At 49.4% G+C, this 24,238-nt stretch overlaps 1 protein-coding gene across 2 annotated transcripts in view; it reads right to left on the bottom strand.

Annotated features, from left to right (window-relative positions):
• Positions 1 to 24,238, bottom strand: part of Rptor (regulatory associated protein of MTOR, complex 1) — a 298,474-nt gene that overhangs the window by 12,947 nt on the left and 261,289 nt on the right. For both annotated transcript variants that reach the window (NM_001134499.2, XM_039085689.2), the window contains 5 exons: positions 20,158 to 20,276; positions 13,372 to 13,475; positions 12,635 to 12,818; positions 10,850 to 10,960; positions 1,684 to 1,789 (listed from right to left, as the gene is read on the bottom strand). In NM_001134499.2, coding sequence (NP_001127971.2) covers positions 1,684 to 1,789; positions 10,850 to 10,960; positions 12,635 to 12,818; positions 13,372 to 13,475; positions 20,158 to 20,276 — 624 coding nt within the window. The remainder of the gene's footprint in view (positions 1 to 1,683; positions 1,790 to 10,849; positions 10,961 to 12,634; positions 12,819 to 13,371; positions 13,476 to 20,157; positions 20,277 to 24,238) is intronic.

Raw genomic sequence — 24,238 nt, 5'->3', positions numbered from 1 at the left:
GTCAAGAAAATGTGTGTGTGTGTGTGTGTGTATGTGCGTGTGTGTGATGTGTGTGTGCGTGTGTGCGTGCACATCAGGCCAAACTTTGGGTTGTCACTCTTCAGAAGCCCGCATCTACCATATAGAGGAGATAGCGGCTCACCTTAGGCTAGGCTAGCTGGCCAGTATTGCCTGACTTGGCCTCACCAGACATCACCAGCATGGATCACAGTGCCTAGCTTTTATGAGTGAGTTCTGGGGATCTGATTCAGGCCTTCACACTTGTGAGGCCAACACTTTACCTACTGAGCCATCTTCTAGCCCTACCTGACTTTGTATTCTGAGTGTATGCCTCGATTTGAATAGACACAGTTCATGTTGCTTCTGCAGCTGCCCAAGAGGCCCCCAGACATGTTACTGTGTGGGCTAGACCCATTTTCCAAACTTCTGTCAGGAAACTAACCTGCCCTAGCTGCCCTGGCCTACAGTCTTAGAGGGATCCTAAGGAAATAGTGTCTAGGAGAGTACAGTGAACAGGGTGCTCAGAGAGTGCTGTGCCACCTAAGAGAGCGATAGGGGTGCTATAGGCAGGGTGGTTGCTGCACTGTACACCCTGAGCACCCCCAGGGAGGCATGATGAGTCAACAGTTGAGCAGTTTCCAGCAGAGTAATGACTGTCAGGGACCCAAGAGACACAGACAGGGTTGTACAGGAAATGCAGGCGCTCAATGAGGCAGGCCTGGGCTGAAGCTGGCATGACCCTCTGTCTCAGTGGGAGAGATTCTGTCTTCTGAGGCCTCAGCCTTTTAACAAGTAACTGGTCATTATTTTCTAAGTTTCAGAGGATAGGGAGGTATGGTCAGAACTATGACTTATGCTACAGGGGAGAAGGCCAAAGACTTATTACACTGACCCTCAGCCATAGCTCTCTGTGAGAAAAACTTGGCTACTGGCTGGAGACGGGAAATGGTCTATCAGAGCTGTGGGACTGCACCGGGGTGGTGGGGAGCCTCGCTCTACACTTCTCAAGAGAGGAGACAAAGGCCCTGGGTTTAGGGTGAGGTTCTGGCACTCAATTCTTCCTGCACTTGACACGCCCTGTTTCCTGTGCGTCCTCCAGGCCTGGGGGACACACACGATGCAATCTGCTGACAGAAGCTTGCTCTTGAGCCCTCCAGCAGCACACAGACTGTCCTTGGCTGACCACTAACACGTCCCTATGAGGCTGGAAGCAAAAACATGCAAGGGAGCAAATGTGACGTGCTTTCAGGTATGGGAAGGGCTTGGTGAGGGTGTGGGTGTCATGGTTTAGAAGAATGGAACCAGTGGCCATTTCAAGAACAAGTGGAGACAAGGTGGACAAAACCTTGCTTCTATTACAGGGAAAGGACATCCCAGGTGGCTATTGAGATGTGGGTTACCAAAGCCTAGAACTCTTCTGGAAATTCCAAAAAAAATAAGGAGTGAGGCTTCTCAGGTCACCAGCTTTGGGGGACTTGCCTGTACTGAGACCCCAGGACTGGGCTGTCCTTGAGAAGAAGCCCTCCCCCTGAGGCGGTTTCCTCTTCCCCAGTGCCATCCCTCCCTGTTCCACCTGACTCTACCAGTCAGTGCTCTGGTCTACAAGGGCAGCACACACAGTGCTTGGGGGCTGAGGGGGACTTGACAGAAGTCCTGCTCCCCTGGGAGGTGCTGTGCACTTACCCTTCTGGATGACCTGCTGTGCCTGCTTCCTGACTCGAGTGTTCCTCAGGAACCGCCACTCACGCTCCTTGCGGATCTGACTCTCTAGGTCATGCTCTTCAGGGATCTTTAAGGACAGAAAACACTGGACTAGGCTCAGCAATGACAAGAGAGTCACTTTTAAGCTGGGCATAGTGGCACATCCACATGAGTCCAGCACTTGGGGGTCTGAGGCAGGTTTGAGGCCAGTGTGGTCTATTTGGGGAGTTCTAGGCCAGCCTGGGCTAAACAGAGAACTGTGTCTCAGAAACACAAACAAACAAACAAACAAACAAACAAACAAACAAACAAACAAACGGCATTACTCTCTAGTCTGTTCCCTGGCTGAAGCCCACTAACAAAAGAAGATGGGCCTGTAGGGGTGGGGTCCTGAGATTCCCGAACAAGGGAAATGCTTTTGGCCATGCAAGGCCATGGTGCTGGCTATGACAACTGAGCCTGCCTGTGAACACAGGGGCAGTTCCCTCTCCTCTGAAGCCGGAAATCTCACTCACTGGTTCCCTGCTGGGAAGCCGAGGAGTTCGCTTTAAACATCCCAAACACTGAATCAGTCAATGAACAAAATAGGACCCCCTTCCTCCTGACTGAGACATGGATAGAGGGCCCTCCTGGCTCAGTCAGAGACAGCATTTTAGCAGAGGCTTCCTGAGGAAAACAGCACCAGGAAGAAAACCCCAGATAGGACTGTATTTCTTTTTCAGTGTTTTATTGCTATGCACCCTTAGTTTTCTTCTCAAAAACTGCCAAGAAATGCACCCAAATAACAAATTAGCAGCCAGAGGAGGACGACCAATCTGGACACAGGGGAGAAGGCCTCGCTTCCCTGTGAGCGGTTATCAGTTTAGAAACCGTCCCACAGCAGCAAATGTGGGTTCAGAACCACGAGTTTTATCCCACGACAATGCAGAGCTTATTAGACAAGAAATGACAATGACCAGTGACATGAGCAGCAGCAAGCAGCAGCTTCTCACAGACCCAACTGTGCTTTTTTTTTTTTTTAAAAAACTTATTTATTTTATTTATATGTTAGTACACTGTAGCTGTCTTCAGACACTTCAGAAGAGAACATCCCATTACAGATGGTTGTGAGCGACCATGTGGTTGCTGGGAATTGAACTCAGGACCTCTGGAAGAGCAGTCAGTGCCCTTAACCGCTGAGCCATCTCTCCAGCCCCCAACTGTGCTTTAATGAAGCCCAGTTTCTCTGGAGCAGATCAGAAGGAGAGGTCTAAAAGGTGCTTGGAGCAGGAAGAGGGACCTGGTGCTGCTCTCTGAGGCTCTGCTTTAAGTCACTGCTACACATGTGGGGGTGAACCCAGGGCAGACCCCAGGCTCCAAAGACAACAAAACAGAGACAATCAAGGCCTAGAGGAGACACACGCATATGGAAACCTGGAGAGTGTCAGACAGTCTGGCACTTGAGCTGTCACTGGTGACAGAACCCTGGCTCTGGACTGTGTCTCATGGGAGTGAGGGGTAAGGGTGGGGGTGGGGCTGTGTTTTTTACCCAGCATGTAGAAGTTGAGTATTCTCTTGCAGGCCTGCTATCCTAGCAACAGGCAGTACTGGAACCAGGTTCACAAGGTGAACAGGCAGCAGAAAGTACAGAGGAAGGGCCACTGAAGGCACCACTGGGGATGACCAGCTCTCAGGAAGGAGGGATTAGATGAGACTGGCCAAAGACCACTCCCACTTCTTGTGGCTGTGTATCACACACTCTCCCCCTCATTTTCTCTTTCTACCCATTTATATCTGGCCTGAGGAATAATGCCTTTTGGTAAGCAGCATCCAGGCCTGGCTGTTGAGGTCCTCTCTGAGCACAGCTCAGAGGCTGTTTAACAAGGGTCACACGATTAGGATATGACATGCCAATTCTGTACCTCTTAGCTTTCAGAAAGACCAATTACAGCTGAAGCCTCCTGTGGAGGCACAGGCCGCTGAGAGGGAGCTGAACTCCGGCCTAGCCCTTTTCTGGTCACAAAGACCTTGAGGCTCTGGAACACAGGGAAGTAAGACAATATAAGTAGGTCTTGTGTGGTGTCTAGACATTGGTGTTATGTCTTACTTTTGGTGCCTTGGGAACTAATAAGTATCAAGGTATGTCAAGGAATGTAACTATCAAGATTGAAAAAAAGGCTTGGGTGAAGGCAAAAGTGGGGAGGACTGCAAAGAAAGGGGCCAACCCTGGCTCTCTGCTCTTTTCTCATGGACCATTAAGGCCATCACCCATCCCCTACCAGCACGCTAGCCTCTGTCCAGGCTGGTAGAGGATGGGTGATGGCCTTAATGGCTGGCTAGTTTTGCGTCAACTTGACAGAAGCTAGAGTCATCTGGGAGGAGGACACCTCAACTGAGAAAATAACTCCCTGAGATTGGGCTTAGGCAAGCTGTAGGTCATTTCCTTAATTAGTGCCTGATGGGAGGGGCCCAGCACACTGTGTGGTGCCATCCTCAGGCTGGTGGTCTTGCATTCTATAAGAAAGCAGGCTGAGTGAGCGAGTCATGAGGAGCAAGCCAGCAAGCAGCACACCGCCAATGGCCTCTGCAGCAGCTCTGCCTCCAGGTTCCTGCCCTGCTCCGGTTCCTGCCCTGACCTCCTGATGGTGAACTGTGGTGTGTAAGTTTAGGTCGACAAACTCTTTCCTCTCCAAGTTCCATTGCTGCTGTTTTATCACAGCAATAAAAACCCAAACTGAGACTCAGGGTTTTGTGTTCTGGCCTGGGTTCAAATGCACTGTGTAGCTGGGGATGGCCATGTGAGCTGTTCGATGAAGCACAATTCATCATTTTGATTTCTGGCATGGCTTATGCTTTTGTATCTCATTAAAGGCTCTATCTAACTCAAAAGTGTACAGTTTGGGGGTTCACATGTAGTGCTACAAATCACTCTGTTGCTTGTTGAAAAGGTGTGAGTGAAATGTCTCTGCTGAACTGGGCTGTTTTTGCCCCTTTGCTGAAAATCGATGGGCCTGGCCTGGGTAGCTCCATCCCGGGTTCTCTATTTTATGCTATTGATCTGTGTGTTCGTCCATGCTCCAGCTCCACACTGATCCTGATCACTAACTTGACCATCTTCAAAACAGGACAGTGTGAGCCTGTGGCTTTGTTGCTGCAACTTCATTGCTTTTCTCCATATTTTACACAGGTCATCTTTTGCCAAAACAGTTTTCCTGGGACTCCCGTCGGGGCTGAACTGATTTAAGTGGCCATTTAGGGATGGCCAGCACCTGCATGCCAAAGAGCATCCCCACCTATGAACATGGCCTTTCCCATTTATTTTACTACTGTAAAATAGTTTTCAGAAAACATTTTTATTCATACCAAGGCATTTGTTTTGTAGTGTCATTGTGAATGCCCTGATGTCACACTTTAACTTCTAGCTTCTCCTCACAGGGATGCAGGTGGCTCTGTAGCACCTGTGTCCGGCAAACCTACTCAGCTCAACCGCCCCAGCAGCAGGCGTCCTTCACCAGGGAAAGGAGGCTTGTTTCTCTCCCTAGTTTGCTGAGCTTGTCACAATGGCTGTGGGGCTCTGTCAGACACTTTCTCTGCTGTACGGACTGTCTTCCTTCATCCTGTTCTCACTTAGGAGGCTGACTTTAATGCTGAGTTACTTATGGATGGGGTGGTCCATGTGCTCAGTAGTATTTGAGTGCTTCTGCCTCCTTCTTCTGCGTGACGGGCTTGGGGTCCACTGGATAGCAGTTTGTTCTCTTACAACGCACGGTTTTGGTGTCTGACTGGTGCTGCCTTTACACAGCATACTGGAGTCCACACCTTATTTCTATACCACACTGATTCCTTCCTCCTCAAAGCTCTGTCAGAAATGACAACCGTGTTAGTCAGACTTCAGCTGCTGAGACCAAACACACATGCACAATGTGAAAGAAGAGGTGAAGCCAGGTAGGCTGGTCATGGCTGTAGTCTGGCACTTGGGAGGCTGAGGCAGGCGAAAGCTACAAATCTGAGGGGAGCCTGAGCTACATACTGAGTTCCAGGACAGCCTGGGCTACATACTGAGTTCCAGGACAGCCTGGGCTACACATGAACGGTTTATTTTGGCCCACAGTGTCAGATCGGCCCATAGTCATCTGGCTTCATTGCTCCTGAGTGAGGTATGTCAAGGCGGGGCAGCACGGCAGGAAGCATGTGGTAGAGCAGTGCTTCTCACATCAAGGTGCAGGAAAAGCTGGAGGTGGTGCATCTTCCCAGGGTGTGCCTCCAGAACTCACAAGGTTTTCCCAACTCCCAAATTTGTGCCACTAGTTGGAAACCAAGGCTCCCAGTGTGGGAGCCCATGGAGGCACTACAATGCTAGTACAGTCAAATGGTAACAATGGGTGAAACTAGCAGTTTTGTTTGAAAAGGACGAAAGGTCTTTCCTTTAACAGCCAAGAGGAACTGTGGTAGCTCATGGGTTAAAGGGCCTTCCCTCTGAGTTCTGTTTGTGGTCACAGTGGGGATAGCAGACAGCTTTGTTACCCATCTGCCCTCATGTCCAGATCACACAGACTTAATTAGCACTGACATGTAAGTTTGAAATCAGAAGTGTAAGCCGCCTTGCTTTTTATTCTTTTATGTCCTGTCTCCCTTTCCTCACATTTCCATAGAGAACCAGCGTCAAACGTGTCAATTTTCAAAGCGAGATAGCTGGAAGTCTACAGATCTATTTCAGAACACCACCACCACCTTAACAGCAGGCCTTCTGACCCACTGAGCAAGGGTCTCACTAAGTAGACTGAGCTGGCCTTGAACTCAGAGATCTACCTGCCTCTGCCTCACTGTGCTGGGATTAAAGGTGTGTTCCACCACAGCCTGGCAACCTTCTAAAAAAAAAGTGTGTGTATGTATGCGTGTAATATATATATTTTATGAGCACACTGTCTCTGTCTTTAGACACACCAGGAGAGGGCACCAGATCTCATTACAGATGGCTGTAAGCCACCATGGGGTTGCTGGGATTTGAACTCATGACCTATGGAAGCACAGTCACTGCTCTTAACCACTGAGACATCTCTCTAGTCTCCTAAAATTTTTTTAAAACCTCTTTTATGTGTATGGGTGTGTGTGCACGTGCACGTTTCATTTGGATGAAATTCCTCTTTATGCACACTCTCCACTTTTTCCCCAGTAGCCTCTGCTTTTTAATTTGTTTTTCATGATTAGGTCTTACTCTGTAGCCAGGGCATCTTGAAATTCCCATGGCCAAGGCTAGCCTCAAATTCATGATAGTCTTCCTCCATCTGCCTCCCCACTGCTGGGATCTACAGGGTGAGCCACCAGTTCTGTTGTGTGATTTTTGTCTACTCAGTTATTCACACTCCATTTCTGTTAGCTCCAACGTCTGGGCTGCCTGAGACTTGAGTCCTGTTATGACTGACTGTCTCTTGACACTGCCTGCCTGATAGTTTTGGGTGTTTTATAGTTTTTAAATGAATTCCACACTTTATGTGCAGAATGGCAGAGAGCAAGGTAAACAGCTTGGTCTCTCATGGCTGATGTGGGGCTGAGCTGGGCTCACTTTGTGTATTCCTGTGGGTACCTCAGAGCGTCTTTCTTTGTGTGTTCTTCCTCCTCCCTCTGTCAGAGGTCAGCTGCTGAGCCTCTTGCTGGAGCCAGCTGCCCTGCTGGTGATCAGGAAGTCCCTCTGCTGCAGAGCTGTGAGCAGGCCTGTGTCTCAGGCTCTGTGGGTGGACTGAATAATGACTGTTCCATCTCCCTTATGAGGAGTCCGGATCAGTGACTTTTCTGGCTCTGGAGTGAGGTATTGCCTTTCCCTCTTGAGCTGGGAGGTTCTTCCAGCACTTGCTCCCTTTCCATGAGGGGCTGGTGAGGTGTGTCCTTTGAGAACGGGTGTGTGTGCTGGTGTCTCTGTCACAGATGCCGCTGCTTTCTTCAGGCTCATATCTCTGACACTGGTCTTTCTACTATGCCTTATGGGTCACGTTACATACGTATACACAGCAGGAGAGTAGAATGAGCCTAGAGCGTTCTGACTCAACACACTCAGAACTCACTCGTGAGGTGAAGGAGTGGCCATGTAGCGCCCTCAGCAAATGCAGCAGAATCAGGATGAAGCTGTGCGTATTATGGGGAGTTCCTTTAGTCACACGGTTCCCATTTTCTGACTTCTTAATAATATGCTCTGGGTCAGGTTCATGGACGTGCAGGTTTATCCAAGGGTAGGGGCTGCAGAGTGCCCAGCCAGCACAGACTGTAAGGCCTGGGCTGTGGTGCAGGGCTGTGCTCTAACATGCTGGTATCTTCTGTCCACAATGCCCAGGAAGTTTACACACTCTTAAAACTCTTTTCGTCTAATTAAAATCATATTTTAAATGGTTTAAATTATAAAATAAGTAACTATTCTTCTTAAAAAAAAAATCTAAACGCAGAAATATCTAGTATAAGACCTGACTCAGTCCTCTCTAAGCCCCTGGCCATTTGGCTGGATGAGCAGACCCGAGTTTGGGTGGGCACTCTGTGGTCTGTCATATGTCACATGCACACACAGTGACTGTAGGAATGCGCTCTGCGGAGGGACCACCGGCTTTCGGCACAGAGACAGAGACTGTAGTGGCCAAGTCACCTCTGGGGCAGCAGCCCTTCCCTACTAGAACAGCATCTGAGGATGTTTGCTTTCGTCTCTCCTTTATGAGGCAAGCTCTAGACAGACCAGTGTTTAAAATTTGCCAACTAAGAGAAGAAAATATTCCTATTCAAAATTAAATTCAATTTTTTTCCTCTAAGCACACAACAGACACTGAGTTGTGAATCGCTTTGTGGACTCTATCTATAGTCCTGTGTGGAATCTGGTCATGAGTTCCGAACACTCAGTTCCAACTATTAAGTACTCACTGCTGTCAAATGTGATGGGATTCAAAATCACCATGGAAACGAAGCTGTGGGCATGACTATGATGAATTATCCAGATTAAGTTAACTGAGGCGAGGGGGGGGGGGTAGACCCACCCTAATGTGGGTGTCACCATTTCCCACCTGGGATCCGGGACGAGGGCAAAGGCGGAATGGAGCTGAGCTCCAGCACAGTCTCTGCTTCCTGAACACAGATGAATGACAGCTGCTCCTGCTGCCTTGACTGCTTCATGAAGTACGTATCCTGGATCTGTGAGCCAAAGTTAACTTTTCTCCCCTCAGGTCCCTCAGTAGGCATTTTGTCGTAGCCGCGAGACACTTCTGACACTCTTTACTCCTTGAGGTCAGCCTTAGGACTTTAGTTCGCTCATAAGCAGGCCAGCAGCAGAAGGTGCTGATGCAACTTCACCAGGAGCACTTTCTTATGCTATCATTTTTATAATGATATAGTGCAGGCTGACCCTGAAGTCACAGTCCTCCTGCCTCGACCTCCTGAGTGCTGGGATTATGGGCAAGCATTACCACATCTGACTGGCACTAATTAACTTTCAGATTTGTTAAAAACACTTAACAGCCTCAATAGTATATGGTCACGTTTCACTCCCTTTCTTCACCGTTGTTATGTTCAAGTATAAAAGTGATTATGTTGATTATTATCCATTTTTGGTGGTCCTGGGATGGAAAATGGGGCCTCCAGGAAAAGAGGCAAGCTGTCTGTCACTGAGCCACACCCTCGGCCCCACCATGAGGAGATTTTATTATTTTGTTTTTGTAATGCTTGTATGGAACTCAGAGTTGTGGGCCTGATAGGGCAAGTCTTCACCACTGAGCTATACTCTCAACTCCATTTCATATTTTTTCTCCCAAGACAGGGTTTTCTGTGTGGCCTTGGCCATCCTCCAAGTCAGAGATTTGTCTGCCTCTGCCTCCTGAGAGCTGGGATTAAAGGTGTACACTATCATCTGGCCCATTTCAGAATTTCTACCTGCCTAGTCTCTGTTAGACACTTCAATGGATCTCAATAGAGACCATCTATTTTTGATTGTTTTTAAATTGTTTTATATCTTAAAAAAGCAATGATTAGTTTGAAGGGAATGCTAGCCCAAGATGTAAAAAGTCTAGCCATTTTATACTTTAATCTTATTTAAATATAAATATTTAAGACCCTTTTTCTGGTGAAGGTATTTTGCTTGCAAGTAAGTCTGAGCACCACACCTGTGCCTGGTGCCCACGGAGGCCAGAAGAGGGCACTAGATTCTGAGAACTGAAGTTACAAATGGTTGCAAGCCAGCGCTTACAGGCTGAGAAGCAAACTCGGGGCCTCTGGGAGAGCAGCCCTGTCTTAACAGCTGAGCCATCTCTCCAGTCCTTGTATAAATGGGAGGGAACATTTACCCCACCTCCATTACCATAGCCCTTAAGAACTCAGAACTCTAGCCCTGCTGAAGATGCTGAGAACAGTTGCTCTGTGCTTTACTGGCAGAGTCCCACCACAGGAAGAGAGAAGCAGACACCGTGGTGAAGTCAGAGAACTCACTGGGGCATCTAGCTAGACTTACAATGAAGAATGATCTGTGGCTTTCACCTTCAGTCGTCAATATGCAGGAAGGAGAAGACGTCGAAGAGCATGCTTCAGACTTACAGACAAACCTAAGCCAATTTCTGCAGCGGTCACAGAGACAGAGGCAGGCTGATCAGTGCACTTGCTGCATGTTTGCGGCCATTAGCTCAGGCACGAATCAGTCATCTTGAGATGCCTTGTACTACACAGCTAGGAACCAGAAGACAACTTTGCAGATCCCACTGTACTAGAGTGCTCAGTTACCAGGCATGGCCCATGGGCAGGCCTGAGCTCACTCTCACTCTAACACAGTTAGACCCTGCCAGTGAGGACAAGCTGGCATGGAGAGCTGGCAGGTTCCAGGGAGGAAAGCAAAGCCAGCCACTTTGGCTCTTTTCTGCCTTAGGTCTTGACACCTGCACCATGACAGCAGTTTGGTGTCATCCTCCAACAGTAAGTGAAGTATGACAGGAGCCACAAAAGCCAAAGGTGAGGCTGTCACTGAGCACAGCCCAGCCCCATAAACCCTGGCCCACTGGCTCAGGTCAGAGTTTCCAGCTGGGCCAGCAGGGCTCAGCAAGCCAGAGAGGGACAGGAAGGGGGTCATTGTCACAAGGGAGTCTGAGGAACAAGGAACAAGAAAGCAGCAGCAGCAGCAAGGACACGTGGCAATGAGGGGGGATGCAAGACTCACCTTCATGACCGGCTGGGCAAAGTAGCGGGCACTCCAGTCACAGAACCCCGTCTGCATAGTGGCACAAATGAAGCTCTTGTGTCCGGCAGCATCATCTGCATCGTCTGTGGTCTTGAGGGTGTTTGAGAGAGAGCAGAACCAGGAGAAACACGTTAGGCTCACTCTTTTGAGAAGTGGTCTCACTATGTAGCCCCGTGTGACTTGGAGTCCTGGTCTTCCTGGTTCAGGCTCCCGAGTGCGAGTGCGGGGACTGTGTGCTCGTGACTGTGAGTCTGGCATCCTCTGCTTCTTACACTTGGCAAAGGTGACAGTGACGACCCTGTGACAGGTGAACACTCTTCTCACTGCAGCCTGAAAGCACCTGGGCAGGGCTGGGTGGTGACCGTGAGAAGCACGGCCGAGGGGCCGGGTGTGGTTCAGTGGGTGAGGCCCGCCTATCATTCCTGAGGGCCTTGGCTCTCACCCCCAACAGCACAAATGTCAACAGCAAGGTCCACATTTGCCTTGCTGCTCTCCACGGCCAGCCTGGCTATGTGCTTGGCTCACGTGCCTGTGCCACATCTGCTCACCAGTACAGTTGTCCTCTAACGGCCACAGAAACAGCAGCAGAGGCACACCAAGTGCAGGTCAGTCAGAGCTCAAATTAGGTGCCAAGAAAACTGTCCTTTACTCTTCTCCACTCTAGGAGCAGGGAGGCCTGGCCACCAGGGTCAGCAGTCTTCTCCTTCTGTGCCCTCTGCCAGTGCCCTGTGCTTAGTCCAGGGCTGAAGAAATGCCTCAGACTGCTATCGAGGGGCAAGGTGGGAGATGGGCTTACTGCCCTCCTGGAAGTAGTGGCTTTTGCTCCATTTGAGAAGCAGGGAAGGTTGCACAGACCCCTCCACTTGATGCCCTGTTCCCTTAGAGTACAGTCTTCTGCACTTGCTTCTAGCCATGTCAGGGGTCAACCAGGATGCTGACTGTACTCGGAACTTACTGGCTGTCAAGGGGCAGGGGTAGGGTGGGGACGTGGAGACCAGGGGCTGCCACATGGGCCTGCTAGGCACTAACCCTGTGACTCTACTCCACGGTTAGCCTACAAGGGAGCTGTGCCTACTTTTCTTTGGATTCAGTCTCACTTGCAGTACAGAAAGAACACCAGTGGTCTTCCTGCCCTGTAATCTGAGTGCTGGGATTCCAGGCACGAGCTACTGCTCTAAGTTGTGGCTCCTTCTTCACTTCCTAGATGACAAGGTGAGCCATGATAGCTCTGCTGAGACACCCTGAGCATCCCTCTCCTGTGCACTGGCTGACAGGACGGGCCTATCTCGGTGCCTCTCAGAGCTTGGGTAGCAGCATATTCCTCTCCTGAATTGTTCTGACAGCTTAGTGAAAAGCAGAGAGTGTGCCCGCTTGTATAGAGTAATTGAATGCTCACAGGAAAACCAAACAAGCTATTCAGAATGAACCCTGAAGAGTAGCAGCTGTATCAAGTGGAGACAGAATGCTGTTTACCTAAGAAGGGGAAGAAGCAAGTTAAGTTCACATGCTGCGACTGGGGCTCAGGTGGGCAGGATGAGCTAGCCTAGGGGAGGTGCTGCAGGAAGATCAGACCTGCAGATGAGGGGTGCTGGACCTGGGTGCCATTGTGTCTCCAAGGGGCTTTAGAGCAACAGCTGGCACTGGGTAGTGGGGACAGAATGATCCCAAACTAAGGTATCACATTGGATATCAGGAAAGCAAAGTCCTTAGCACCCTGTGCTGACACTGAATCTTACAGGGCATGAGGGGCTCATGACTTTGTACCTGATCAGGGCCTTTGTCAAACATCTTTCGTGTACGAGGGAACTGGTGGGAGTGAGGGGTGTACTGTGCCCCTGTGGGGCCGGCAGTACCCGGGCGGCTGGAGGGCAGGTCACGGCTGACCGTCTGCTTGGCCACATCATTGGTCAGGCTGCAGCTGCTGGTGCTAGATGCTGGCGGGGAGCCTCTGCAGTTGAGAGAAGAGCAGACAGCATGTTTTACTGAGGATTACTATGCAGTGCTGAGGTTCCTGTTCCTGTCCCTCAGAGATGTCACAATGAGGAATGTCCACTTGCCAAGGCTGAGTGAGGACTGTCCTTGCTGGATGTGCCCTGGCCGGTATTTGTGAAGACAAGATAACACAATCTAGAGCTGGTGTGCCCGGCACACTCAGGGCTCGTCACACTACTTCCTGAGCAGAACTGTCTAGTCCACCCTATTGCTCACCTACACAGAGAGCCTACGGCCTCTGAAGGAATCCCAAAGGTCACAGAAATCAGGCTCCATTCAACTTTTCCTGGTATGTTGTGTGCAAATGAAGTGTTCTTGGGATAGTGAAGAAGTCTAGAAAGGGGGCCCAAGCGCACAGATATCAGCATGTGCTTATGTATTTAGGGAGAAAGGACAAAGGGAGAGAGGGAAGTGTTAAGAGAAGGGAAGGAGAGGAAAGCAAGGTCCTGGTAGGGAGGTGGCATCCAGGATACCACAGCAGAGGAGGAGGGGCTTGGCAGGCCACTTACCCCACCTGGTGGATGTGCATGCCCTTGTTGGTTGGGCTGGCTGGGGCCGACTGTGTGAGAGAGGATGTGTCGAGGATTCGCTGGGGCCGGGCGTTGACTGTGGCCTACGAGAGCAAAGGAGGAACGACAAGGGAGGTCAGAAGCCCTCAGTGAGACACAACCCAAAGGTGACAGAGGACACGGGGCTGCTCTTTCATTCCCCACAGCCTATGAGGCTCAGGCTGTGATCAGCCTATGAGGCTGGGGAGTGACCGTTGCAGGAGCTCCAGCAGCTGAAATGTGAGGTGCTTAAGGCTCTTCCCCTGCTTCCAGGCCACCTGGGGTCAGTCCTCAGTTCTGCCTGTCTCGCATCTGAGAGCCATGAAGTGGCCCTTTCAGGGCCCAGACTAGCTCTGTCCCTGGGGAGGCAGCTGTGGCTTAGGCAGGTGTACTGAGGGGTCAGGGGGCGCTACAGCCCAGAACCTTGGGTCACAAATGTCCTGTCTTCAGGGGCGGGAGAGGTAGAGTATGGGAGCCTCACTTTCCCTAGGACAAACCACTCCTGAGGAGTATAACTGTCTTAAAGCCCTCATCACTGGGCTGTGTGTAGCTTGGTGACTGAGCATAGAATTAGTATGTGACAGGTCCTGGGCTCTGCCCCCAGAACCAGATAAAGAGTATTACTCATGTCACACACACACACACACACACACACACACACACACTCACTCACTCACTCATACACACACACACATTCACACACACATTCACACACACATACTCTCTCACACACACATACTCTCTCACACACACATACTCATACACACACATTCACACACATTCTCTCTCACACACACACTCATACACACACTCTCACACACACTCTCTCTCACACGCACACTCATACACACACACTCATACACGCATATTCACACACTCTCACACACACACTCATACACACACTCTCTCACACACACACTCACACACACACACTCATACACACACATTCACACACTCTCACACACACTCATACACACACACTCTCACACACACACACACTCTCTCTCACACACTCTCTCTCTCACACACATACACTCTCTCACATTCTCTCTCTCTCTCACACACATACACACACACTCATACACACACATTCACATACTCTCACACACACACTCATACACACATTCACACTCTCACACACACTCATACACACACATTCACACACATTCACTCACACACACACACACTCATACACACATTCATACTCTCTCTCACACACACACACTCATACACACATTCTCTCTCACAAACACACTCATACACACACTCATACACACACACACACACACACACACACACACACACACACACACTTTCCCTCATGCTCAGACACTAGGAGGATGCACATATTCATTTCCAGGGCAGGGGATGACCAGGGAAAAGGACAAACTAGCAGAGTGGGTGAGGCAGGTTGGAGGTCAGGTTTGGCCTGCTGACCAGGCAGCTGGCTTCACCCAGAGTCCTAGGTGGCCACTCTGGACTTACACTCTAGGGGAAGACATGACCTGGCCTGTTTTTAATTTCTGTGTTTCAGAGACAGGTTTTATCAGTTCTTTAAATGGAGCCCCCTGGGAAGGAAGATCCCAGCACATTCTAGGCACATCTTTCACAAACATTTGCAGGGTCTGGAAGCTCATGTAGGAGGGTCTGAACGCTCATGTAGGAGTTTCCCATCAGTCTAAGGTGCAGCATTCAGGCCAGTGCTTTGGTTAGTGTTAGCAGGAGTGCTAACTGTGTGTCTGTCAACAACACTCCTGTGACAAGGTGGCTACTGACCTCTCCCTCAGAACTGTAACAGACTGTGTGGTTACTGGAACCTGCTGGCTCTTCAGAGAGCTGGGACAGCTTCACAAAGGCCAGGTGATGTTGACTCCTACATTAATTAGCACAGGACCAGCAGGACCATGTGCCATTTAGGAGCTCTGGGGAGAAGGTGAGCCCTGTGGAACCTTTAGCTGGAAGAGCTCTGCTCTGGGGGTCACTACTGAGACCTCTTACATTTCTAAATCACCCAGTCACTACCTGGAATGCTATCTGTACAATGTCGCATTCAGACACAAAGTATTTATGTAGACAGCTTCTTTTTTCCAGACAACCTTTGGGTGCTGCAGGAGACAGAAACGGAGACAGGACCCATGGTTTCCAGCTTAGCATTGCCAGACAATGCAAATGTTCTCTACCCATGACTGCTGCAACAAGAATCATTTTGTCATGTTCAGAATCCTGTAAGAGATGGGCCTGCCAGGGCCGGGTGCCGTGACTTCTGGCGGCAGGCTCAAGTGAAACTCTGGTTACATCATCACAGTTTGCTCATGCTTCCTCAGTGCTGGCCATAGCAAGTATGGGGCCAGGTGAGGAGTGACCAGAGCATCCTCTATGGATGTGGCTGGGAGGACTAAGAATGTAGGGCTAGGAGTCTTAGGGGGACAGTCCTTCCATCAGGGACTCTGTCATGAAGTGAGTAACTGCCCAGCAACCTTAACAGAATACATTCATCTGCTAGAGTTTGGGCTTGGGACACAGACCAAGGAAGATGGCACACTGTGAGACAGGACACTCAACTGACTGCCCTGTCACTGTCATCTGGTATGGAGGTCTGCACAAAATCACCAGGACATAAACACATCATCCAGGAAGGCTGAGAACCCACTCCCACAGGCCCAGAGGATGAAGCGAGGCAGAGGAGAGGTAGAGGTGAGGTTACAGAGCCAAGGAGCTCTTCAGAGACAAAGGTTACTTGCTGGGCTGAATTCCAGGTCAGACACTCTTAGTAAGCTGAACTTGAAGCTGAGGGTGGAGACAGGAGAGCTCAAAGCCGGGGCACACTGGAAACCATTCTTGCTTGGGGTTCAGTGCTCTCACAATTTTCCAACAGGAATGTGCCAGAAGTACATTCAGACTTCTGTACAAGTCAAAGATAGGAGGGGACCTCAGAAACTTGGCAGTGAATGTCCCCACGCAGCCTCACTGGTCTGGACTGGCTCTCCTGAGCAAGGCTGAACAGTCCTGGTGAGGGTGGTGCATCTTGGAAGTGGTGCTCACGCACTGACAGTGAGAAGAGTGGACGGGGTTTATGGAGTCCTCAGGCTGGCCTCCCACTCCTGGTTCTCCTGCTTATACCCTGGAGAGGCTAAGTCATACCATGTCTAACAGAACAATGTTGGCAGCTTCATTTGAGCCATTACTGATTTTTTTCATCTTTTTGCATCTTAGGCTGGCCTTGAACTCACCAGCTAGCTGAGGGTGACCTTAAACCTCTGACCCTCCATCTTCCATTCCCTGAGTGTTGGGATTACAGGTTTGCACAACCAGTCCTAGTTTTATGTGAATTTGGGGATGGGCCTGTGGTTTTGTGAATGCTAGGTAAGCACTCTACCAACAGCCGCATCCCCAACCTAGTGGGACTTCTCTTCGTGGAACATTTGAATATGCCTCTGAAAATCGCAGTCTTCATTTTCTTAGGTTGTGTGAGCCTCCACCCTGGCTAAGGATTACAGGGTCTCTGTCTAATTTGCAGAGAGCCTGGTTTGCACATGTCCTGTTGGGAAGGTGTGGCTCCTGTGAAATCCAGAGGCTGTTACTGCGCTTTGGTGAGTTTACTGCATTTACGTCTCTCCATGCTGAGAGATGTCCCTCTGTCTCCTCCATCCTCATGCAGAGGACAGAGCTGATGGCACTACAGAAGGCTCCATGAAGCTGTTCTCTCCACTTTCAGAAGGAGAAGTATGAACATGAAATCAGGCTGTCACTGTCAGGTAGTGTGGGTTCTTCCAGAATGGCTAGTAGCAACTTCCACATTTGGATGCAGAATTCTAGGGGGCATTCCATAGTAATAAGGCCATTTTTACTCTGATGAACAAAAATTTGATTTCAGAGTTAAATAATGCAAAATAGGTTCATTTCTTTATAAAGTGAAATATAATCTCTTTAGTTCCAAGAGGAGAAAATAAGGCATCTTTTAAAATTAAAATGATGACATACACAAAAAAATTTCCATAATGTTTATGTTCCTGAATTTGTCAGTAGTGCTTATTCTAAACACACACACACACACACACACACACACACACACACACACACAGGCGCACGCCTCTCTCCAAGGGCAGCCATGCTGAAACCCTGGCTGTGGCATGCCTCCAGCTGTTGGCAAGTGCACACTGGGATTTGTCGCTGTAGCAGAACAGACATAGCAGCCCAATGCTCCTTTGCTGGGGTTCAGGCTTCCTCATGCAGTGCTGCCCCAAGAGGGCTGGCTGCTTTTCAGGTGGCTGGAGCTTGCTACCATGGCAGGTAGTTAGGAGGTGCATTACTTTACAATGTAGAGTATGGCGCCCCCAGCTCAGAGCTGCATTCATGAGATGCAACCTCAAAGTCCAGACCTAGGGGGTCAAAACTGCACCCCTACTGTTCTGTGCACTTGAAGCTCTTAAAAATATACTGTTTAACACCTAAGGCTGTGTCTGCAGCTCTGAACTTATAGTCATGAATTCAGTATCAGGCACTAGCATTACAGTGTTAAATAATTCAGGTACAGTGTCTGTAAGGGCAAATACATCAATGCACTGAAAGATAAATACCGAGAGCTGAGCCCTGACTCGCCATGACCAATATACTCCAGATGCTGAGCCAACTAGGCGAGAACGCCCTCAGTGCAAGTCCTAAGCTGTGCAGCCTGTCTTAAGCACGGCACAGCCTTGTGCCTCCAAGAGCAAAGAATCAGCCATCAGAGGGCTTTGTGAGGAACTGTGCTGCGGGAACAGAACTGCCTACAGACTTTAAACAAGAGACTTAAAGTCCACGTGAACTTTTAGGACAATTACACTAGAAGTAACGTTTTCAAGATCCAAGCTTGAGGGACCCACGTGATGGAAAGGGAGAAGCAATTTAGTGTCCTTTGTCCTCTGACCTCCACAAGTGCTGTGGCATGGGGACACAGACATGTACACACACACACACACACACACACACACACGCACACACACCCCTCAAGTAACCGTGGAATAAAGGTCTGACCAGAAACCACGCTGGACGGGAGATGCTGGAGCACATCAGGGTGGTGCTAAGCAGCAGATCGGCCTGTAACTGGTAGCAGAGGGGTGTGGCTCTTTCAGAACCAGGAGGGCATCGCCCCCTCCAGCCAGACTCTCCAGCTTTCTTCCCCTCCTTGCCTCCTGTTTTCCTTCTGCCTACCTTCCTTTGGCCTCAAACCATAATGTGCAACACATTCAAACTGTAGTAAGTGTTTTAATTTTCTACTAAACAATAAAACCTTTAGATTTTCACTGGGCCAGTGCCTGGTAACAGCAGACTGGGTGGAGTATCCACAGAGGGTGGTGGAGCAAGCTGGGCTACCCCAGGCTGGGCACACTCAACACTCTGGCATTCAGCTGGAAGATCCTGGGCAGTAAAAACAGCAAGCAACACGTCCACGCACAGGATTCCCATAAGTGTGAGGTCATCTTGAATCTAAGCTCAGAATCACTCTGGTGTTCACAGTGCTGCTGCAACAGAAAGACGAGCTGTCTGGAGCTGGGAGCAGGAGGCTGTTATTATCACGCAGGGCACTACCAGGAGCTGAAGGAGTCAGAACCAGGCCCCCAGAACACATCTGCAGTAAAGAGCTGTGGCTGCTGCAAGGATCTCTGCTCTGTCCAGACAGCAGCAGAGCAGGGCTCCACACCTCACAGGAACAAACAAGGGTTAGAATGAGAAAGCCACAGAGCCTGCTCCCTTTCCACTTAAGCGACCCTTTCCTTGTATGCTCCTCGCAAACTGAAAACTTTATGAAGACGTTTTAACAAATTTTACTCATATGAATGACTTCTAGTTTGTGCCACTGATGAAAACTGAACTAACTTAGTAAACAAATAGAAAACCGCCAAACAAATGTTTTCAGAAACTGCATGTACAGTAGATGGCAGATCCCTCAGAGATGGAAAACAAAAACAGGTGTGTGTGGCTTCTCTCAGTGTCCACCTGCAGAGACCAGAGGGGAAACCTGCAGGAGCCCAGTGCTCTAAGGGTCAGAGAACATCAAGACCGTGGGAAAAGGTGGGGGTGATGGGACAGAGAGGAGATGGGATTTGCAGAGTAGAGTACAGGGGAGAAGGGAGCTTCCAGGTCACAGGGGAGGGCTCTTGAATTTCTGACTGACACTTTTCAGTTTTAGGATTATGCCAAATTCTCATAAAAAGGAATGGGAGGAGGTACTAATCCTCAGAGAAGACTATTTCTTGCTACCTTAAGAAATGAGAATTAGAATAATAATAATAAAAAATAGCTCAAAACAGAAGAAGCATGTAAAAGAACAAGAACAGCTAAGGCAACTGGGAGCTAAACAACAGAGAAACCAGTGAGCACAAAGTCCAGAACATCAGTGTAGGATTAAGAAACGGAGGAGGGGGGGTTGGAGATTTAACTCAGTGGTAGAGCGCTTGCCTAGCAAGCACAAGGCCCTGGGTTCAGTCCCCAGCTCTGGAGAAAAAAAAAAAAAAGAAAAAGAAACGGAGGAGGGGAAATCACTACAGTCCATACAGACAGGAAGGTCATGAAAGGTGATGGCAGCCTTTGCTTCAGAAGCTACAATGCACATTCAGACGTACGAGGAAGCTCTAAAGCCAAGCGTTTGCTTTGGTTCTGTCCTGTCTTGAGCTACTGTGTAGGCCTGGGTGTCTCTAGAGCTCCTTGTTTGAGTATTCAGACAGAAGCAGAACTGAACGCTTCCGTGACAACCTCTCATACACATACCTTGTAAGCAATGCTGTTGAGGACTTTCATGGCTAAGTCAGAAACATCTGGGTAGGGATCAGCGGCCAAATGCAGTAAGACTCTCCAAATCTGAGTGTAGACACTATTAAAGGAGACTCCTGGAAGAGAGAAGCGGGAGACATTTAGTAGCAAGTAGCTTCCTGTGTATGTGATGGTGGCTTCTGAGAGTTTATTTTCTGAACACCCCACGTTGTCGGGAAGGAGAACTTCAGAGAGCTGGGGTTACAAGAAGCTTCCCAGTTTGCTACTCGGTGTGATGGCTCAGCAAGTAAAGACTCCTGCCATTGAGCCTGATGATCTGAGCTCAATTCCCAGAACCTATACTGTGAAAGGGAGAACTGACTCCCTCTTACCAGCACATGCACAGCACACCAATATTCACACATACACGCACACACTCTCTCACTGACACGTGTATATAAACACACACACACACACACACACACACACACACACACACACCCCTGATAAATTAAAAAGAATTCTAGTAGTAAACAAGCTTCATCACACAGGTCTCACCCCCCTTCCCCTTTTTTGAAACAGGTCTCATTGCGCTCATTGTATATCAAGGCCAGCCTGGGACTCACTATATAGATCAGGCTGGCTTTGAACTTACAGAAATCCACCTGCCTCTGTCATCCATGTGCTGGGATTAAAGGTGTAAAGCACCATGCCTGGCAGGCTGCATCATTTGAGGCCTTTCTAAAAGAAAATGGCTAAAAACTGGTCTGCACTTGAATTACTTTGTTGTCTGGAGAATACCGCTCAGTTTCCATGTTTATTTCCTCGTCTTTTCTAGGTTTCTAGACGGCACCATGGCCAGCTGTACAGTTTATGTGGGGTGCATGGCTCTGTCCACAGCACTCTCTACATGTACTTTGTGTCTGTGACTTGTTAAGCTCTTCTTGCCCACTCTAATGACTGCTGACCTGCGTGCTCATCTATGGACAGGAGGTGAGTTCACCTTCTCTTCCATTAATCCTGCCATGAAGGGTGAAGCCTGAGCCACGGCAGCCATGTGTACCCACTCACCAGGAGGTTGCAGAGGCCAAGAGAGCTGCCTAGAGCGTCCTGCCTACCATTGAGGGGTTAAGTCTTAAGACAGGATTTTAAAAACAATTGTTTAAATTTTAAAAAAATGGTATGTATATGTGTTTCTGAGGGTAGGTATGTACACCATGTGCATGTAAGAACCCGAGAAATCAAAGAGACATCAGATCCCTGGATTTGGAGTTACATGTGCTTGTCCTGTTGAGCGGGTGCTGAGAACTGAAGTCACATCTTCTGCAAGAGCACTGGGAGCTCCTAACCACTGAGCCATAAGGTGATAACTCAGGGCTGCAGGGGCACACTGTCTTGTAGCTGTACCGTAGGTATGGAGTACAGGTATGGAGCCAGCAGTTCCTAAGCCTTCAGAGAGTCCAGGAGCCAGGAAGGCACATGTGCCAGGAGACCTGGGCCTGGTGTAAACCTGGATCTGATAGAGGAATGAAACAACATACAAACCGCTCACTGTAGCTTGGGTTGACCAGTGGCAGAGAAAATCCAAAGAAAGCAGCCTACTTACTCCATGCTCTCATGTGGCTGCAGTTCAGAAACAAAGGACCAACATTTCATTCTACATTAAATTCTACAGTTCTAAACACCGGGCTAGAGTTACAACTGAAGTCTAAGAAAACTAGTACAATCCACTCAGAATCTCTCTGGGCAAATGTCTTCAGATCTAATTTCCAGCTCTGAGATATGGAGTTGCCAAGCAGCAGCTGTATCCCTGTGTCTTTCTGAGGAGAGGAGGAGGGAGAGGAGGAGGAGGAGGAGGTTTTGACTGTCCTCTAGAGACAGGTCTCCAACAACACATTCAAGAAGGAAACGATGTCACGTTCTGCATTCAGTTTCACCTGAGAGACAGGGAACTGGCCCCTCAGATGGAGCTGGCAGCCCTTCTCCAAGTGACAGCAAGCGCTCACACAGCCACCACTGGTGCTTTCAGGCGTCCTCCAGGGGAGTGACGCACAGCGGAAGCAGCTTCCTGCAGAGATCAGTTGCAACGTGACTCTGAACTGTAAGGGATCATGATGCTTACGGTGAACTGTGTGACTCAGAAGTTGGATCCGTCACAGACTAGGGAAGGGGATGGGAGAAAGTAACCGTGGCAGATGGAGAGAAGGGGCTGGTGCATGACTAATGAGGGCTCTACTTAGCCCTGCTGTCAGTTTAATGACCAAACATGCAGACACAGCTGGAGCTCTTAACTGAACAGAGTAGGTAGTCTGAGGCGGGGTCCCAGACCCTTTTGGCCTCATAGGCTGGGGTGACAGATACAGAATCCTCCTGGGAGTTGTTTAGAATCAGGAACCCCACAAAACACTGCCAGAAAGGCCTACAAAGGACAGACACTTGTAAGGGAGACACTTGTAAATACTGCTGTTTGGTTTACAGCAAGTGTTTCAATTACTGGGTTGACTTTACAGACCTTGAGTTTTATATGATATGCACAGCAGAGAGCACAATCTCTAAGCTTTATCACCATCTGACTGTGATGGGGGGGCACAATTTTTTCTAACATAGAGCAAAGCTGTGAGCACAAATTACGTTGGCCTTGGTTTGCCAGGGGTGATTCTCCCTGGTTCCTTGCCAAATGAAATGCCTGTCTTAACATCTCCAAAATATAACTTGCCATCCTCACACATGGATCAGAAACCATGGGGACTCAGGTAAGGAAACTGGGAACTGGGCTTGGCCTGCAACTTGTTACTTGCTAAGTCCTAGAAGGGCCGAGGAACTATTTTCATGTCTAGACTAGAAGTAATAAAAGACCATGATGCTCTAGGATTGATTTTCAGAGCAGTGGCCACATCTTTCTGAATAGCACCTGGTGAAGTGCAGTCTCTCGGAGCTCTGCAGCTGTTTCTGAACCTTAGAGCCCCGTTGTGAAAGGGCCTGTATGGACACGAGGCTGCAAGTCCTCATCTGGGGCTCCAAGAACTGGCAGAGTGGGGTCAGGTCTTCTGATGATCTAGAAATGGCCCAGACTTCTGCCAGTCTTTAGAAACACAGGTCCCGAGGCTTGGGGAGTGGTGATGGTGGGTGGTGGTGGCAGTGGCAGTGGTGGCTGGTGATGGTGGGTGGGTGGTGGTGTGTGTATGTGTACTCTGCATTTGTCCTTTCTTGTGCCCCTGTCCTGGTGCGTCAGAGTACATCCAGTGACACTTTCCCTTCTGAGTCTACACTGTTGGCCTGATCGAGACTTTGTGGGTGTTAGACTGGTCCACTGCTTTGGCCTTCTATCTGTGTGGCTGTAACTGCTTCCTCCAGTGATGCTGGAGCATGTGCATGGTATTTGTAGTTGGCCCTCAGCATCCTTGTGTGACCCACTAAGCTTTGGTCACCTTACTCTGTGATGCTGAGGATCAAGGCAGGGACTGTGTGTACTAGGTGAGCACTCTACACTGAGCCGCATTCCCAGCACTTAGTACCTCTTGGTGCACTCGGTGCCTCACCAGATCCCTGCTATGGGCAGGGACGGCAAGGCCTGTTTGCTATGCTTCCTGACTCCTTGACCAGAGGAAATAGGGAAGAACAGAGGTGGCTAATGATTGTCTGTTACCTTAATGCTGCTGACCAGTCCCCACAGGGGCCTGAGGGGCTCTTGGCTCATGTCTTCTCCCTAGAGTCACACTGCCCCTGTCAGTGAGGTGGAAGCTTGGGGTTTTAGCCCTGACCCACTACAGTCTCCCAGGCTCCAGGGTTGCTGGCTCCCATTGGAGCCCACATAAGAGCAGGGCTCTGGGTCAGCACTGAGGCTGAGGGTGAGGGAAGCTCTGTGGTTCTCATTCTTCCCTTTCACTCCTTCAGCATCAGGTCTACCTTGGATTTGTTACCATGGTGATGCATTTTCAACATATTACAAAATGTCACTGCTCAGCAGAGTTGTAAAAACCCTGTCCCTGTCCTCTGGGGCTTCCAGTGCCTTTGAAGTGAGACTATAACCTTCTCTCTCAAGTTTCCTGACAGAAATTCTTTTGGTACAAGTCTCTGGTGAAGGCACAGGCAAGGCAGG

The sequence above is a fragment of the Rattus norvegicus genome, chromosome 10 (assembly GCF_036323735.1).
Source record: "Rattus norvegicus strain BN/NHsdMcwi chromosome 10, GRCr8, whole genome shotgun sequence".
Classification (NCBI taxonomy): Eukaryota; Metazoa; Chordata; class Mammalia; order Rodentia; family Muridae; genus Rattus; species Rattus norvegicus.
Note: the sequence above shows the minus strand (reverse complement) of the source record. Positions and strands in the feature narration are given on the sequence as shown.